This window comes from Oncorhynchus gorbuscha, linkage group LG01, assembly GCF_021184085.1.
Source record: "Oncorhynchus gorbuscha isolate QuinsamMale2020 ecotype Even-year linkage group LG01, OgorEven_v1.0, whole genome shotgun sequence".
NCBI lineage: Eukaryota > Metazoa > Chordata > Actinopteri > Salmoniformes > Salmonidae > Oncorhynchus > Oncorhynchus gorbuscha.
In genome coordinates, this window is record NC_060173.1 from 5894196 (window position 1) to 5912611 (window position 18416).

Here is an 18416-nt window from a genome sequence, read left to right on the forward strand (position 1 = left end):
GCGTTTTGGACTGTGTTCCTGAACAGAGGAAGTATTGTATAAAGGTACGAATAGTTCAGACCAAAGACCTCAAAGAAGTTATAAAAGTGGAGACTGGGTTTGGGGAGTCCAACTTATGGTTGGAATGGATTCAATAACGCTAAACCCCAGTTAACAACTATCCCTTTTCCACTGAACGGAATTAATTCCCTTAAGGGAATGGCATGTATGGTAAAGCTGTTCATGAATGCCAAATAAAATTAAATGGGCCAGTGTCGACATCTGGTGGTTGTGTGGGGGAATGAGTTTGTGCGGTATTGCCGACTGATTGGAATACTAGCAGGATTAGAGTGGTCTACTCTCAAGCAATGTAGACTGGATTAATTATATTTATTATAATCAACAGCGCTTTATCAATTATACCAGAAGGGTTATTAAAGGGTTATTAAAGGGTTTGTAGAACAGACTGAAGCAATCAGTTGGAAGACCTGACAGAATAGAATTGCATTAGATAAAAGGAGGAAGTGGGCGTGGTAATCAGGACTGTGTCTTACATCCCGGGTAGCACAGCTCCGGACGAATCAGTGCCCGAAGCCTCAGCTGGTTTGACCACCCTGGCTCACGGGTTGGCAGAAAACTCTGGGGTGGATACTTCCCTGACTAATTGGTTTGATAGTGCATTTGGAAAATGGAAAAGTGTTATAATCACGGTGTTTTGGGCTGTATCAACCTGTATGACTGTTTTAATTTTATGCAGCTGTTGTCTAATTCCCTGTGTGCGAGGCCTTGTTTCCAGGACTCTGGAAAGATCAATGACCCTACATATGGTGCGTTATGGGCCGATTCCAGGTTCTGACCTGTGGAGGACTGAAGGCATGTCTACAGAGGAAGTGGACAAATCCGGATCTGTCATTTGTGGGGAATTTATGTTTGATGAGGCTAGTGTTGAGATGAAGGGGAATTAGATTGTAATTGGTTTCCATGATTAAACTGTTTTTTTTTTTTATTAAGGTCGTGACGAAAATCCGGAAGGAAGAGTTAGGATTCTGATGTAGGTTTAAAAACAGTTGGAGTTAAGGTTAGAATTGATTAATGAAATGTGGAGAGTTGGATAAACATTTATAATTGATTTGTTGATTATGTGTCTATTCATATGATAATCTGATGAACCTCTATAAAAAGGTTAGTTAAGATCGTTTATACTTTCATTTTTTATGATTAAATAAAACTAGATGTAGAATTGAATGTATAATATTTGATCAAAGGGAGGATTGATAGAGGAAAATATAGTTTAGATGATCAATTATGTATTCGTTAATGATTAGAAACCATTTATTCTAATACTATTATGTTATGATATGAAAAATAAAGGTTATTGGTTAAGCTGTTACTGAAAATGTAAGCAGAACTAATTTGATTGTCTGTGCCTCTTGGAAAGGTCAAGGGGGAGAAAAAGCTTTTCAGACAAGATAAGAATGTTTGGGTTTTGTTCCATTGGTGAGAGAAATCTGTATCTTTTAGACAGGTTGTAATGTCTGGTTTATGAGGGGAGTAGAAAGCATCTCCGGACCTAAACAAAAAAACCAACGGGGCTATCGTGGGAAACTGATGATGTCATTTTGAGTTTATAACCTGTGGAGATCTGTGTATGTGGTTAGTACTCTCTGGAATTAAACGCTCTTTAACCTGGCTTTTAAGACTGGTCTCGATCTACTTCATGCATAATTAATGAACTTACAACTCATTAAATGAATTAGAAATGAGTGCTAATTGGTTTTGACAATTAAAACATTAAAGGAATTTAGAATTCCTCTATCAATTCATAGCAAACCCTATTACATAGCTAACCCTAACCCAAATACATAGCTTACCCTAACCCAAATACATAGCTAACACTAACACTAATACATAGCTAATCCTTACCCAAACACATAGCTAACCCTAACCCTAATATATAGCTAACCCTATTACATAGCTAACCCTAACCCAAATACATAGCTAACCCTAACCCTAATACATAGCTAACACTAACCCGAACACATAGAACGACTCACCACACGCTCTCACCACTGGTGTCCCCCAGGGCTCTGTTCTAGGCCCTCTCCTATTCTCGCTATACACCAAGTCACTTGGCTCTGTCATAACCTCACATGGTCTCTCCTATCATTGCTATGCAGACGACACACAATTAATCTTCTCCTTTCCCCCTTCTGATGACCAGGTGGCGAATCGCATCTCTGCATGTCTGGCAGACATATCAGTGTGGATGACGGATCACCACCTCAAGCTGAACTTCGGCAAGACGGAGCTGCTCTTCCTCCCGGGGAAGGACTGCCCGTTCCATGATCTCGCCATCACGGTTGACAACTCCATTGTGTCCTCCTCCCAGAGCGCTAAGAACCTTGGCGTGATCCTGGACAACACCCTGTCGTTCTCAACTAACATCAAGGCGGTGGCCCGTTCCTGTAGGTTCATGCTCTACAACATCCGCAGAGTACGACCCTGCCTCACACAGGAAGCGGCGCAGGTCCTAATCCAGGCACTTGTCATCTCCCGTCTGGATTACTGCAACTCGCTGTTGGCTGGGCTCCCTGCCTGTGCCATTAAACCCCTACAACTCATCCAGAACGCCGCAGCCCGTCTAGTGTTCAACCTTCCCAAGTTCTCTCACGTCACCCCGCTCCTCCGCTCTCTCCACTGGCTTCCAGTTGAAGCTCGCATCCGCTACAAGACCATGGTGCTTGCCTACGGAGCTGTGAGGGGAACGGCACCTCAGTACCTCCAGGCTCTGATCAGGCCCTACACCCAAATAAGGGCACTGCGTTCATCCACCTCTGGCCTGCGCCTCCCTACCACTGAGGAAGTACAGTTCCTGCTCAGCCCAGTCAAAACTGTTCGCTGCTCTGGCTCCCCAATGGTGGAACAAACTCCCTCACGACGCCAGGACAGCGGAGTCAATCACCACCTTCCGGAGACACCTGAAACCCCACCTCTTTAAGGAATACCTAGGATAGGATAAAGTAATCCTTCTCACCCCCCCCCTTAAAATATTTAGATGCACTATTGTAAAGTGGCTGTTCCACTGGATGTCATAAGGTGAATGCACCAATTTGTAAGTCGCTCTGGATAAGAGCGTATGCTAAATGACTTAAATGTAAATGTAAACATAGCTAACCCTAACCCAAACACATAGGGGTGATATTTGTGCTGCTATCAAATCTGCCCGACAATAATTGTAAGCAGACACTCCGTCAGACAGCCTTGTCAATCTAGTGTGCTAACAAAACACATGGAGGCGACGAGGTAAGTGCATCCAGAGTTCAGAATGCTATTACACTCACAGCCACCGGTGTCGACATTGAGTCAAATGTCCAGACTTGTCTATCGTACCTTTAATGCATGTCTGAAGCTGTTTATGAACAGTAGTTCCTACCCCCAAGAAGAGCTTGATGGCCTTGGAACAGGTGGTGCCGGTGGTTCCACAGGGAATGTTCTCTGTGATCACTCTAAAGGTACCTTTTGGATTGTTGCTGCAGTAGTCCTGCAGGATGTTTTCAAATTCACAATCAGTAAACCTCTTAGTTATTATCATTACCTCATCTTAATCATAATGAGAAAATATATGCATCATACATAAAGTAGGGGATTTAATAAAAATACAAAGAAAATCATGAATGCAAATGATTATTGCCCTACCTGAGTAAGAATGTATTCACAATCTCCATTGAAAGTGAACCTTTCCTCATCAAAAGTGATGAAATGCCCATCTCCATATATGGCACACATCCCATCACACTGCTTATTGGTACACTGCCATTTTCTGCCTTCGCAAGTGCTACAATGATGCAAACATAATCACATGGGAAGATTTTAGAGGGAAGGATTTGACATATCCAAGGAAGAAGAAGAAGAAGAGGGATAGAAGTTGATTTTACCAGGTATTGCAGTCTACTTTGAGCACATGTCCAGGTTGGTAGTAGACTCCATTGTGAGAACAGGGACATAGGTCTTCCTTGATGCATCCTCCGTTTCCATCAGACAGCAGACCATCAGGACATACACAGCCTGACACACAATCTGCACTGATCTATAACACAATGAATCAGGGAAGGACTGACATGAATTTAAGTTGGACATTATGTGCCTGAATATCCCTCCTCCCACCAGGGTATAAGATGTGGACATTATGTGCCTGAATGTCCCTCCATCCTCCAGGGTATAAGATGTGGACATTATGTGCCTGAATGTCCCTCCACCCTCCAGGGTATAAGATGTGGACATTATTTGTCAAATGGATCAATTGATCAAGTGTTTGAAAAGACACAAGGATGACTTTTAAAGATGATCTCCTTGATGTTCATGGAGATCAGGTTCTCAATAAACATTGCAGTCTGCTCAAACACAAACCCTATAAAAAGTCAATCTCATCGGAGGATATCGTTTGGATCCTGGGCCTAGCTTTGTCCAAGGTAAGAAATCATTTGATTAATCTGTCACTGTGTTAACATAACATTGTCCTTTTTATTAAAATGTGTTGCAATATATGTTTTTATTAACGTGTTGTAAGGCATGTTTTTATTGACGTTTTGTAAGGCATGTTTTTATTAACGTGTTGTAAGGCATGTGTTTATTAACGTGTTGTAAGGCATGTTTTATTAACGTGTTGTAAGGCATGTTTTTATTAATGTGTTGTAAGACATGTGTTTATTAACGTGTTGTAAGGCATGTGTTTATTAACGTGTTGTAAGACATGTTTTTATTAACGTGTTGTAAGGCTTGTGTTTATTCATGTGTTGTAAGACATGTGTTTATTAACGTGTTGTAAGGCATGTTTTATTAACGTGTTGTAAGGCATGTTTTATTAACGTGTTGTAAGGCATGTTTTTATTAACGTGTTGTAAGGCATGTTTTTATTAACGTGTTGTAAGGCATGTTTTCATTAACGTGTTGTAAGGCATGTGTTTATTAACGTGTTGTAAGGCATGTTTTTATTAACGTGTTGTAAGACATGTGTTTATTAATGTGTTGTAAGGCATGTTTTATTAACGTGTTGTAAGGCATGTTTTATTAACGTGTTGTAAGGCATGTTTTATTAACGTGTTGTAAGGCATGTTTTATTAACGTGTTGTAAGGCATGTTTTATTAACGTGTTGTAAGGCATGTTTTATTAACGTGTTGTAAGGCATGTTTTTATTAACGTGTTGTAAGGCATGTTTTTATTAACGTGTTGTAAGGCATGTTTTTATTAACGTGTTGTAAGGCATGTTTTATTAACTTGTTGTAAGGCATGTTTTTATTAACGTGTTGTAAGGCATGTTTTATTAACGTGTTGTAAGGCATGTTTTATTAACGTGTTGTAAGGCATGTTTTATTAACGTGTTGTAAGGCATGTTTTATTAACGTGTTGTAAGACATGTTTTTATTAACGTGTTGTAAGGCATGTTTTTATTAACGTGTTGTAAGGCATGTTTTCATTAACCTCTTCAGTCTACCCTCTACTTTTTCGAACATTCTGTTAAAAATCGCGCAACATTTCAGCGCCCTGCTACTCATGCCAGGAATATAGTATATGCATGTATATGATTAGTATGTGTGGATAGAAAACACTCAGACGTTTATAAAACTGGTTACATCATGGCTGTGACTTTAACAGAGCGTGAGTTTCATCGAATAGCGCAGGAAAACCTGATCACTGAAAATGGAAATAAATATCATTGCGCTTACTTCCAGGAATTGTTCAAAGTGAACCGAATTACATGAGACCGAGTTTTCAGCGCCTACAGCTACCACACGTTGTCTAGAGTCTTGTCATTTGATTCGCAATTGATTCTTGGTCTAACCGGTTCAAGGGAACTCCTTCCCTCCGGTCTCCAACCGGATGTTTTGGTCGAGCTCTCTCCGGTCATGTTTTTTTCCAGACGACACTATAGAAGTTACATCGCCTCCTGATGAAATTGATCGCTTATTAACGTGTACTAATACCTAAAGTTGCATTACAAATGTATTTCGAAGTGTTTTGTGAAAGTTTATCGTAGACTTTTTGAATTTTAAAAAATTACGTTACGTTATGAAACGCTATTTTTTTCATTTATCATACAGTCTACATAGAACGATATCTAGGCTATATATGGACCGATTTAATCGAAAAAAAGACCCAATAGTGATTATGGGACATCTAGGAGTGCCAACAAAGAAGATGGTCAAAGGTAATGAATGTTTTATATTTTATTGTGCGGTTTGTGTAGCGCCGAATATGCTAATTATTTTGTTTACGTCCCCTGCGGGTCTTTTGTGGTGTTAAATGCTATCAGATAATAGCTTCCCATGCTTTCGCTGAAAAGCATTTTAAATATCTGACTTGTTGCCTGGATTCACAACGAGTGTAGCTTTAATTCAATACCCTGCATGTGTATTTTAATGAACGTTTGAGTTTTAACTAATACTATTAGCATTTAGCATAGCGCATTTGCATTTCCAGAGCTCTAGATGGGACGCCTGCGTGCCAGGTAGGAGCAAGTGGTTCGCCTCGCTTCGCGTTCCTAGGAAACTATGCAGTTTTTTGTTTTTTTATGTGTTATTTCTTACATTAGTACCCCAGGTCATCTTAGGTTTCATTACATACAGTCGAGAAGAACTACTGAATATAAGATCAGCGTCAACTCACCATCAGTACGACCAAGAATATGTTTTCCGCGACGCGGATCCTGTGTTCTGCCTTACAAACAGGACAACGGAATGGATCGCATGCAGCGACCCAAGGAAACGACTCCGAAAAAGAGGGAAACGCGGCGGTGTTCTGGTCAGACTCCGATAAAGGGCACATCGCGCACCACTTCCCAGTATTCTTCTTGCCAATGTCCAGTCTCTCGACAACAAGGTTGATGAAATCCGAGCAAGGATGGCATTCCAGAGGGACATCAGAGACTGCAACGTTCTCTGCTTTACGGAAACATGGCTTACTGGGAAGACGCTATCCAGGGCGGTGCAGCCAACGGGTTTCTCCACGCATCGCGCCGACAGAAACAAACATCTCTCTGGTAAGAAGAGTGGCGGGGGCGTATGCCTCATGACTAACGGGACATGGTGTGATGAAGGAAACATACAGGAACTCAAATCCTTCTGTTCACCTGATTTAGAATTCCTCACAATCAAATGTAGACCGCATTATCTTCCAAGAGAATTCTCTTCGATTATAATCACAGCCGTATATATCCCCCCCCAAGCAGACACATCGATGGCTCTGAACAAACTTTATTTAACTCTTTGCAAACTGGAAAACATTTATCCGGAGGCTGCATTCATTGTAGCTGGGGATTTTAACAAAGCCAATCTGAAAACAAGACTCCCTAAATTTTATCAGCATATTGATTGCGCAACCAGGGGTGGTAAAACCTTGGATCATTGTTACTCTAACTTCCGCGACGCATATAAGGCCCTGCCCCGCCCCCTTTCGGAAAAGCTGACCACGACTCCATTTTGCTGATCCCTGCCTACAGGCAGAAATTAAAACAAGAGGCTCCCACGCTGAGGTCTGTCCAACGCTGGTCAGACCAAGCTGACTCTACACTCCAAGACTGCTTCCATCACGTGGACTGGGACATGTTTCGTATTGCGTCAGATGGGAATATTGACGAATACGCTGATTCGGTGTGCGAGTTCATTAGAACGTGCGTCGAAGATGTCGTTCCCATAGCAACGATAAAAACATTCCCTAACCAGAAACCGTGGATTGATGGCAGCATTCGCGTGAAACTGAAAGCGCGAACCACTGCTTTTAATCAGGGCAAGGTGTCTGGCAACATGACTGAATACAAACAGTGCAGCTATTCCCTCCGTAAGGCTATCAAACAAGCTAAGCGTCAGTACAGAGACAAAGTGGAATCTCAATTCAATGGCTCAGACACAAGAGGCATGTGGCAGGGTCTACAGTCAATCACGGACTACAAGATGAAATCCAGCCCAGTCACGGACCAGGATGTCTTGCTCCCAGGCAGACTAAATAACTTTTTTGCCCTCTTTGAGGACAATACAGTGCCACTGACACGGCCTGCAACGGAAACATGCGGTCTCTCCTTCACTGCAGCCGAGGTGAGTAAGACATTTAAACGTGTTAACCCTCGCAAGGCTGCAGGCCCAGACGGCATCCCCAGCCGCGCCCTCAGAGCATGCGCAGACCAGCTGGCCGGTGTGTTTACGGACATATTCAATCAATCCCTATACCAGTCTGCTGTTCCCACATGCTTCAAGAGGGCCACCATTGTTCCTGTTCCCAAGAAAGCTAAGGTAACTGAGCTGAACGACTACCGCCCGTAGCACTCACTTCAGTCATCATGAAGTGCTTTGAGGGACTAGTCAAGGACCATATCACCTCCACCCTACCTGACACCCTAGACCCACTCCAATTTGCTTACCGCCCAAATAGATCCACAGACGATGCAATCTCAACCACACTGCACACTGCCCTAACCCACCTGGACAAGAGGAATACCTATGTGAGAATGCTGTTCATCGACTACAGCTCGGCATTCAACACCATAGTACCCTCCAAGCTCGTCATCAAGCTCGAGACCCTGGGTCTCGACCCCGCCCTGTGCAACTGGGTACTGGACTTCCTGACGGGCCGCCCCCAGGTGGTGAGGGTAGGCAACAACATCTCCTCCCCGCTGATCCTCAACACGGGGGCCCCACAAGGGTGCGTTCTGAACCCTCTCCTGTACTCCCTGTTCACCCACGACTGCGTGGCCACGCACGCCTCCAACTCAATCATCAAGTTTGCGGACGACACAACAGTGGTAGGCTTGATTACCAACAACGACGAGACGGCCTACAGGGAGGAGGTGAGGGCCCTCGGAGTGTGGTGTCAGGAAAATAACCTCACACTCAACGTCAAAAAAACTAAGGAGATGATTGTGGACTTCAGGAAACAGCAGAGGGAACACCCCCCTATCCACATCGATGGAACAGTAGTGGAGAGGGTAGCTAGTTTTAAGTTCCTCGGCATACACATCACAGACAAACTGAATTGGTCCACTCACACTGACAGCGTCGTGAAGAAGGCGCAGCAGCGCCTATTCAACCTCAGGAGGCTGAAGAAATTCGGCTTGTCACCAAAAGCACTCACAAACTTCTACAGATGCACAATCGAGAGCATCCTGGCGGGCTGTATCACCGCCTGGTACGGCAACTGCTCCGCCCTCAACCGTAAGGCTCTCCAGAGGGTAGTGAGGTCTGCACAACACATCACCGGGGGCAAACTACCTGCCCTCCAGGACACCTACACCACCCGTTGTTACAGGAAGGCCATAAAGATCATCAAGGACATCAACCACCCGAACCACTGCCTGTTCACCCCGCTATCATCCAGAAGGCGAGGTCAGTACAGGTGCATCAAAGCTGGGACCGAGAGACTGAAAAACAGCTTCTATCTCAAGGCCATCAGACTGTTAAACAGCCACCACTAACATTGAGTGGCTGCTGCCAACACACTGTCATTGACACTGACCCAACTCCAGCCATTTTAATAATGGGAATTGATGGGAAATGATGTAAATATATCACTAGCCACTTTAAACAATGCTACCTTATATAATGTTACTTACCCTACATTATTCATCTCATATGCATATGTATATACTGTACTATACATCATCGACTGCATCCTTATGTAACATATGTATCACTAGCCACTTTAACTATGCCACTTTTTTTACTTTGTCTACACACTCATCTCATATGTATATACTGTACTCAATACCATCTACTGTATGCTGCTCTGTACCATCACTCATTCATATATCCTTATGTACATGTTCCTTATCCCCTTACACTGTGTATAAGACAGTAGTTTTGGAATTGTTAGTTAGATTACTTGTTGGTTATCACTGCATTGTCGGAACTAGAAGCACAAGCATTTCGCTACACTCGCATTAACATCTGCTAACCATGTGTATGTGACAAATAAAATTTGATTTGATTTGATTTGAACGTGTTGTAAGGCATGTTTTTATTAACGTGTTGTAAGGCATGTTTTTATTAACGTGTTGTAAGGCATGTTTTTATTAACGTGTTGTAAGGCATGTTTTTATTAACGTGTTGTAAGGCATGTCCCATTGTAGACTTACACAGTGACTGTCTAGTGTTTGACAGCTCTTCTGGCACTCTGAGCCCTTGGCTCCGGGCCCTGCACTAGAACAGTTGAAGAAACCCATTGGTTCTTCACAGGCTGTAGGGAACAAAAGTAGGCTTTATAGATTAGTAGGGACTAAACTACAGAGTCTTGGTTGTGAAGTGATTTGCTATATTTGGCAAATAACAATGTGTTCTGAATTTCAGAGTACTCACATAAATGTTGTGGTTCTCCAGTACAGCTTAATTTCCCTTGTCTGCAAGAGCTGGGTGGTTAAGAGGGGTATAAGAGGAGGGGGTTAAGCATGGTTTAGCATGCCTCTTGCAGTAAAACAATATTTCTGAAGAAGACAGTCGATTTCTAAATATTTTAGTAGAGCCACAACAGAGGAGACCATCAGATTTTCAGAGATTTTCTTTCACATGCCAACCAAGTCCTCACCATGTAGCCCCATAGATCCTGGTGACCTCTCCAGGGGGTACTACTGTGCCCTTATTGTAGCAGGAGCAGCGTGAGGCAGGGACACACTCTCCCTGGTCGTTCAGGTAGGTTCCCTCGGCACAGCCACAGCCGTCCACAGACACATGGTCTAACTGTTCAATTCAATTAAAAGTGTTTTATCCATGAGGGGAAATTACTTTGGGCATGTCTGCAACAACAACAACATCCACAACAAGAACAAAACAGAAACAACAAGAAAACAGCATCCACAACAACAACAAGACAACAACAACAACAAGACAACAACAACAACAAGACAACAACAACAAGACAACAACAATATATTGGGGCTCTGGTAGCCTATTGGTTAGAGCATTGATTACTGGATCGAATGCCGGAGCTGACAACGTAATAATCTGTCGTTCTGCCCCTGAGCAAGGCAGTTAACCCACTGTTCCCCGGGCCCTGAGCAAGGCAGTTAACCCACTGTTCCCCGGGACCTGAGCAAGGCAGTTAACCCACTGTTCCCCGGGCCCTGAGCAAGGCAGTTAACCCACTGTTCCCCTGAGCAAGGCAGTTAACCCACTGTTCCCCTGAGCAAGGCAGTTAACCCACTGTTCCCCGGGCCCTGAGCAAGGCAGTTAACCCACTGTTCCCCGGGCCCTGAGCAAGGCAGTTAACCCACTGTTCCCCGGGCCCTGAGCAAGGCAGTTAACCCACTGTTCCCCGGGCCCTGAGCAAGGCAGTTAACCCACTGTTCCCCTGAGCAAGGCAATTAACCCACTGTTCCCTGGGCGCCGAAGATGTGAATGTCGATTATGGCAGCACCCTCTCTGATTCAGAGGATTTGGGTTTAACGCTGAAGACACATTCAGTTTAGGCATTCGGTTGTACAACTTACACAACAACAACAAGACAACAACAGCCTACACAACAACAAAACACACACCCACATCACAATGACAATACCACAAACAACCATTCACATCATCATAAACTCGTCATAGACCACAAAACATTTAAAAAATGAATAATTATAACAATAATTATGAGAATAAAAATAATATTAAATAAGTAACATGAATAGAAATGAGATGTCCATGTAAATGTACCTGGCAGGTGAAGTCTGTCTGGCTCAGTGAATGACAGGTGCGGTCACAGCTGGTCATGGTGTAGTCATAGACCATCGTGTCAGGGCAGCTGGAGGAGTACTTCCCTGTGGGAAACAGTATGGTGATTCAACATTTAATGACATGTTTTGGAGTATTTTGTTTTAAATAAGAAGGTAAATCCTGGACACTGTGGGTTAAAATGAGGGTAAACCCTGAACAGCTTGGGTAAATAGGAGGGTAAACCCTGGACACTGTGGGTTAATAGGAGGGTAAACCCTGGACACCGTGGGTTAATGGAGGGGAAACACTGGACACTGTGGGTTAATAGGAGGGTAAACCCTGAGCACTGTAGGTTAATAGGAGGGTAAACCCTGGACACCGTGGGTTAATAGGAGGTTGAAACCTGGACACCGTGGGTTAATGGAGGGGGAACCCTGGACACCCTGGGTTAATAGGAGGGTAAACCCTGGACACTGTGGGTTAATAGGAGGTTAAACCCTGAACACCATAGGAGGGTAAATCCTGGACACTGTGGGTAAATAGGAGGGTAAACCCTGGACACTGTGGGTAAATAGGAGGGTAAACCCTGGACACCATAGGAGGGTAAACCCTGGACACCGTGGATAAATAAGCAGGTAAACCCTGGACACTGTGGGTAAATAGGAGGGTAAACCCTGGACACCGTGGGTTAATAGGAGGGTAAACCCTGAACACCGTGGGTTAATAGGAGGGTAAACCCTGAACACTGTGGGTAAATAGGAGAGTAAACCCTGAACACCGTGGGTAAATACAAGTATCCAAGATGGCGTAGCAGTAAGTCGTCCTGTCGTATCGTCTCTCTGTAAATATCATCTCTTTTTCGTTTTAGATATTTTTCTTCGCATATCTTTAAAAACATTTTGCTAAACCTAAGCTTCCAAAGACTCTCCTGCAATCCTCCTCACCCAATGTAGCTACTTTTCCTAAAGTATTTATATTTACTTCGGAACCGGAACCCCTCAACTGAAGCTAGCCAGCTAACCACCAGCTATGCTAGCGGTCTTCAGCTAACCGGTCATCAGCTAACCTTTAGCTCAGAAAGCTCTCGCCAGTTCGAACAACGCGATGCTAACCAGAGCATAACGGACCTATTTATTTTTTATCCCCGGATTCCCTCCGCAAACGGAACATTTTTTTCAGCTGGATCTTCACAACTAGCTATTGAGCCAAACCGCAACCCTGGTTGATTACTCCTGGCTAGCGTTTCCACCCACGTAGCTTGAAGCTAGCCCGGCCAGAGCTCCTGTGTTCCTAGCATACTCCTGGGCTTCTATACCCGGATCCACGACCGGTCTATCGATGTCACAGCATGAAGAGGAATAAACAGACTCACCCCATCGCGACGTCCTCCAAAGGCTAACTCTCTAGCACTCGCTATCTCCTTGCTTGCTAATTCGGCATGCTAACTGCTAGCTTGTTTAGCCCAGGTCCGCTAACTACTACCTTGTTTACCCCGGCCTGCTAATGTTATGCAGGTGAATGAGGACCCAAAAGCGACTTGGCGAAAACAGAGTCTTTAATCCAGTAAAGTAAATCTACAATCATAAGGCATAATTCCACTCGTAATGACGAGAACAGACTGGAGACTCGATCAAGAACTGCAGGTTGCCTCGGGAAGGCACTTGAACGTAGCAGACTCAGACACCTGCTCACCACGCAGCATCTGAGGGAAACACGACACGACAGGGCGATACACAGACACAGCACAGTGAACAATAGACAAGGATCCGACATGGCAGAAACGGAAAACAAGGTGAGAAATAGGGACTCTAATCAGGGAAAAAGATAGGGAACAGGTGTGGGAAGACTAAATGATTGATTAGGGGAATAGGAACAGCTGGGAGCAGGAGCGGAACGATAGAGAGAAGAGAGAGAGGAAGAGAGAGAGAAAAAGGGGAACGAACCTAAAAAGACCAGCAGGGGGAAAACGAACAGAGGGAAAAGCAAAATGACAAGACAATCTAAGACAAAACATGACAGTACCCCCCCACTCACCGAGCGCCTCCTGGCGCACTCGAGGAGGAATCCTGGCGGCAACGGAGGAAATCATCAATAAGTGAACGGTCCAGCACGTCCCGAGACGGAACCCAACTCCTCTCCTCAGGACCGTAACCCTCCCAATCCACTAAGTATTGGTGACCCCGTCCCCGAGAACGCATGTCCATGATCCTACGTACCTTGTAAATAGGTGCGCTCTCGACAAGGACGGGAGGGGGGGAGGGAAGACGAATGGGGGTGCGAAGAAAGGGCTTGACACAGGAGACATGGAAGACAGGATGGACGCGACGAAGATGTCGCGGAAGAAGCAGTCGCACAGCGACAGGATTGACGACCTGGGAGACACGGAACGGACCAATGAACCGCGGAGTCAACTTACGAGACGCTGTCGTAAGAGGAAGGTTGCGAGTGGAAAGCCACACTCTCTGGCCGCAACAATACCTTGGACTCTTAATCCTACGTTTATTGGCGGCTCTCACAGTCTGTGCCCTGTAACGGCAAAGTGCAGACCTCACCCTCCTCCAGGTGCGCTCACAACGTTGGACAAACGCTTGAGCGGAGGGAACGCTGGACTCGGCAAGCTGGGATGAGAACAGAGGAGGCTGGTAACCCAGACTACTCTGAAACGGAGATAACCCGGTAGCAGACGAAGGAAGCGAGTTGTGAGCGTATTCTGCCCAGGGGAGCTGTTCTGCCCAAGACGCAGGGTTTCTGAAAGAAAGGCTGCGTAGTATGCGACCAATCGTCTGATTGGCCCTCTCTGCTTGACCGTTAGACTGGGGATGAAACCCGGAAGAGAGACTGACGGACGCACCAATCAAACGACAGAACTCCCTCCAAAACTGTGACGTGAATTGCGGGCCTCTGTCTGAAACGGCGTCTAACGGGAGGCCATGAATTCTGAACACATTCTCGATGATGATTTGTGCCGTCTCCTTAGCGGAAGGAAGTTTAGCGAGGGGAATGAAATGTGCCGCCTTAGAGAACCTATCGACAACCGTAAGAATCACAGTCTTCCCCGCAGACAAAGGCAGACCGGTAATGAAGTCTAGGGCGATGTGAGACCATGGTCGAGAAGGAATGGGGAGCGGTCTGAGACGACCGGCAGGAGGAGAGTTACCCGACTTAGTCTGCGCGCAGTCCGAACAAGCAGCCACGAAACGGCGCGTGTCACGCTCCTGAGTCGGCCACCAAAAGCGCTGGCGAATAGACGCAAGAGTGCCTCGAACACCGGGATGACCAGCTAACTTGGCAGAGTGAGCCCACTGAAGAACAGCCAGACGAGTGGAAACAGGGACGAAAAGGAGGTTACTAGGACAAGCGCGCGGCGACGCAGTGTGCGTGAGTGCTTGCTTAACCTGTCTTTCAATTCCCCAGACTGTCAACCCGACAACACGCCCATAAGGAAGAATCCCTCGGGATCAGTAGAAGCCACAGAAGAACTAAACAGACGGGATAAGGCATCAGGCTTGGTGTTTTTGCTACCCGGACGGTAAGAAATCACAAACTCGAAACGAGCGAAAAACAACGCCCAACGAGCTTGACGGGCATTAAGTCGTTTGGCAGAACGGATGTACTCAAGGTTCTTATGGTCTGTCCAAACGACAAAAGGAACGGTCGCCCCCTCCAACCACTGTCGCCATTCGCCTAGGGCTAAGCGGATGGCGAGCAGTTCGCGGTTACCCACATCATAGTTGCGTTCAGATGGCGACAGGCGATGAGAAAAATAAGCGCAAGGATGAACCTTATCGTCAGACTGGAAGCGCTGGGATAGAATGGCTCCCACGCCTACCTCTGAAGCGTCAACCTCGACAATGAATTGTCTAGTGACGTCAGGAGTAACGAGGATAGGAGCGGACGTAAAACGTTCTTTTAGAAGATCAAAAGCTCCCTGGGCGGAACCGGACCACTTAAAACACGTCTTGACAGAAGTAAGAGCTGTGAGAGGGGCAGCAACTTGACCGAAATTACGAATGAAACGCCGATAGAAATTAGCGAAACCTAAAAAGCGCTGCAACTCGACACGTGACCTTGGAACGGGCCAATCACTGACAGCTTGGACCTTAGCGGAATCCATCTGAATGCCTTCAGCGGAAATAACGGAACCGAGAAAAGTAACGGAGGAGACATGAAAAGAGCACTTCTCAGCCTTCACGTAGAGACAATTCTCTAAAAGGCGCTGTAGAACACGTCGAACGTGCTGAACATGAATCTCGAGTGACGGTGAAAAAATCAGGATATCGTCAAGATAGACAAAAACAAAGATGTTCAGCATGTCTCTCAGAACATCATTAACTAATGCCTGAAAAACAGCTGGCGCATTGGCGAGACCAAACGGCAGAACCCGGTACTCAAAATGCCCTAACGGAGTGTTAAACGCCGTTTTCCACTCGTCCCCCTCTCTGATGCGCACGAGATGGTAAGCGTTACGAAGGTCCAACTTAGTAAAGCACCTGGCTCCCTGCAGAATCTCGAAGGCTGATGACATAAGGGGAAGCGGATAACGATTCTTAACCGTTATGTCATTCAGCCCTCGATAATCCACGCAGGGACGCAGAGTACCGTCCTTTTTCTTAACAAAAAAGAACCCCGCCCCGGCCGGAGAGGAAGAAGGCACTATGGTACCGGCGTCAAGAGACACAGATAAATAATCCTCGAGAGCCTTACGTTCGGGAGCCGACAGAGAGTATAGTCTACCCCGAGGAGGAGTGGTCCCCGGAAGGAGATCAATACTACAATCATACGACCGGTGAGGAGGAAGGGAGTTGGCTCGGGACCGACTGAAGACCGTGCGCAGATCATGATATTCCTCCGGCACTCCTGTCAAATCGCCAGGTTCCTCCTGAGAAGTGGGGACAGAAGAAATGGGAGGGATGGCAGACATTAAACACTTCACATGACAAGAAACGTTCCAGGATAGGATAGAATTACTAGACCAATTAATAGAAGGATTATGACATACTAGCCAGGGATGACCCAAAACAACAGGTGTAAAAGGTGAACGAAAAATCAAAAAGGAAATAGACTCACTGTGGTTACCAGATACTGTGAAGGTTAAAGGTAGTGTCTCATATTTGATACTGGGGAGATGACTACCATCATGGGCGTAGGCTTCCCTAACTGTCTGAGAGGAATGTCATGTTTCCGAGCCCATGCTTCGTCCATAAAACAACCCTCAGCCCCAGAGTCTATCAAGGCACTGCATGTAGCACCCGAACCGGTCCAGCGTAGATGGACCGACATAGTAGTACAGGATCTTGATGGAGAGACCTGAGTAGTAGCGCTCACCAGTAGCCCTCCGCTTACTGATGAGCTCTGGCCTTTTACTGGACATGAATTGACAAAATGTCCAGCAAGTCCGCAATAGAGGCACAGGCGGTTGGTGATCCTCCGTTCCCTCTCCTTAGTCGAGATGCGAATACCTCCCAGCTGCATGGGCTCAGTCTCTGAGCCAGAGGAGGGAGATGGTTGCGATGCGGAGCAGGGAAACACCGTTGACGCGAGCTCTCTTCCACGAGCTTGGTGACGAAGATCTACCCGTCGTTCTATGCGGATGGCGAGAGCAATCAAAGAGTCCACACTGGAAGGAACCTCCCGAGAAAGAATCTCATCTTTGACCACTGCGTGGAGTCCCTCCAGAAAACGAGCGAGCAGCGCCGGCTCGTTCCAGTCACTAGAGGCAGCAAGAGTGCGAAACTCTATAGAGTAATCCGTTATGGATCGATCACCTTGGCATAGGGAAGCCAGGGCCCTAGAAGCCTCCCTACCAAAAACTGAACGGTCAAAAACCCGAATCATCTCCTCTTTAAAGTTTTGGTAATTGTTTGAACAATCAGCCCTTGCCTCCCAGATAGCTGTGCCCCACTCTCGAGCCCGGCCAATAAGGAGTGAAATGACGTAAGCAACCCGAGCTCTCTCGCTAGAGTATGTGTTGGGTTGGAGAGAGAACACAATATCACACTGGGTGAGAAAGGAGCGGCACTCCGTGGGCTGCCCGGAGTAGCAAGGTGGGTTATTAACCCTAGGTTCCGGAGGCTCGGCAGGCCAGGAAGTAACAGGTGGCACGAGACGAAGACTCTGGAACTGTCCAGAGAGGTCGGAAACCTGAGCGGCCAGGTTCTCCACGGCATGGCGAGCAGCAGACAATTCCTGCTCGTGTCTGCCGAGCATGGCTCCTTGGATCTCGACGGCAGTGTTACGAGCGTCTGTAGTCGCTGGGTCCATTCTTTGGTCGGATCCTTCTGTTATGCAGGTGAATGAGGACCCAAAAGCGACTTGGCGAAAACAGAGTCTTTAATCCAGTAAAGTAAATCTACAATCATAAGGCATAATTCCACTCGTAATGACGAGAACAGACTGGAGACTCGATCAAGAACTGCAGGTTGCCTCGGGAAGGCACTTGAACGTAGCAGACTCAGACACCTGCTCACCACGCAGCATCTGAGGGAAACACGACACGACAGGGCGATACACAGACACAGCACGGTGAACAATAGACAAGGATCCGACAGGGCAGAAACGGAAAACAAGGGGAGAAATAGGGACTCTAATCAGGGAAAAAGATAGGGAACAGGTGTGGGAAGACTAAATGATTGATTAGGGGAATAGGAACAGCTGGGAGCAGGAGCGGAACGATAGAGAGAAGAGAGAGAGGAAGAGAGAGAGAAAAAGGGGAACGAACCTAAAAAGACCAGCAGGGGGAAAACGAACAGAGGGAAAAG

At 46.0% G+C, this 18416-nt stretch overlaps 1 protein-coding gene across 1 annotated transcript in view; it reads right to left on the bottom strand.

Annotated features, from left to right (window-relative positions):
- Positions 1 to 18416, bottom strand: part of LOC124038772 — a 133569-nt gene that overhangs the window by 79319 nt on the left and 35834 nt on the right. The window contains exons 18-24 of the mRNA XM_046354862.1: positions 11659 to 11762; positions 10547 to 10698; positions 10321 to 10370; positions 10101 to 10201; positions 3915 to 4066; positions 3676 to 3814; positions 3370 to 3520 (exon numbers count right to left, since the gene is read on the bottom strand). Coding sequence (XP_046210818.1) covers positions 3370 to 3520; positions 3676 to 3814; positions 3915 to 4066; positions 10101 to 10201; positions 10321 to 10370; positions 10547 to 10698; positions 11659 to 11762 — 849 coding nt within the window. The remainder of the gene's footprint in view (positions 1 to 3369; positions 3521 to 3675; positions 3815 to 3914; positions 4067 to 10100; positions 10202 to 10320; positions 10371 to 10546; positions 10699 to 11658; positions 11763 to 18416) is intronic.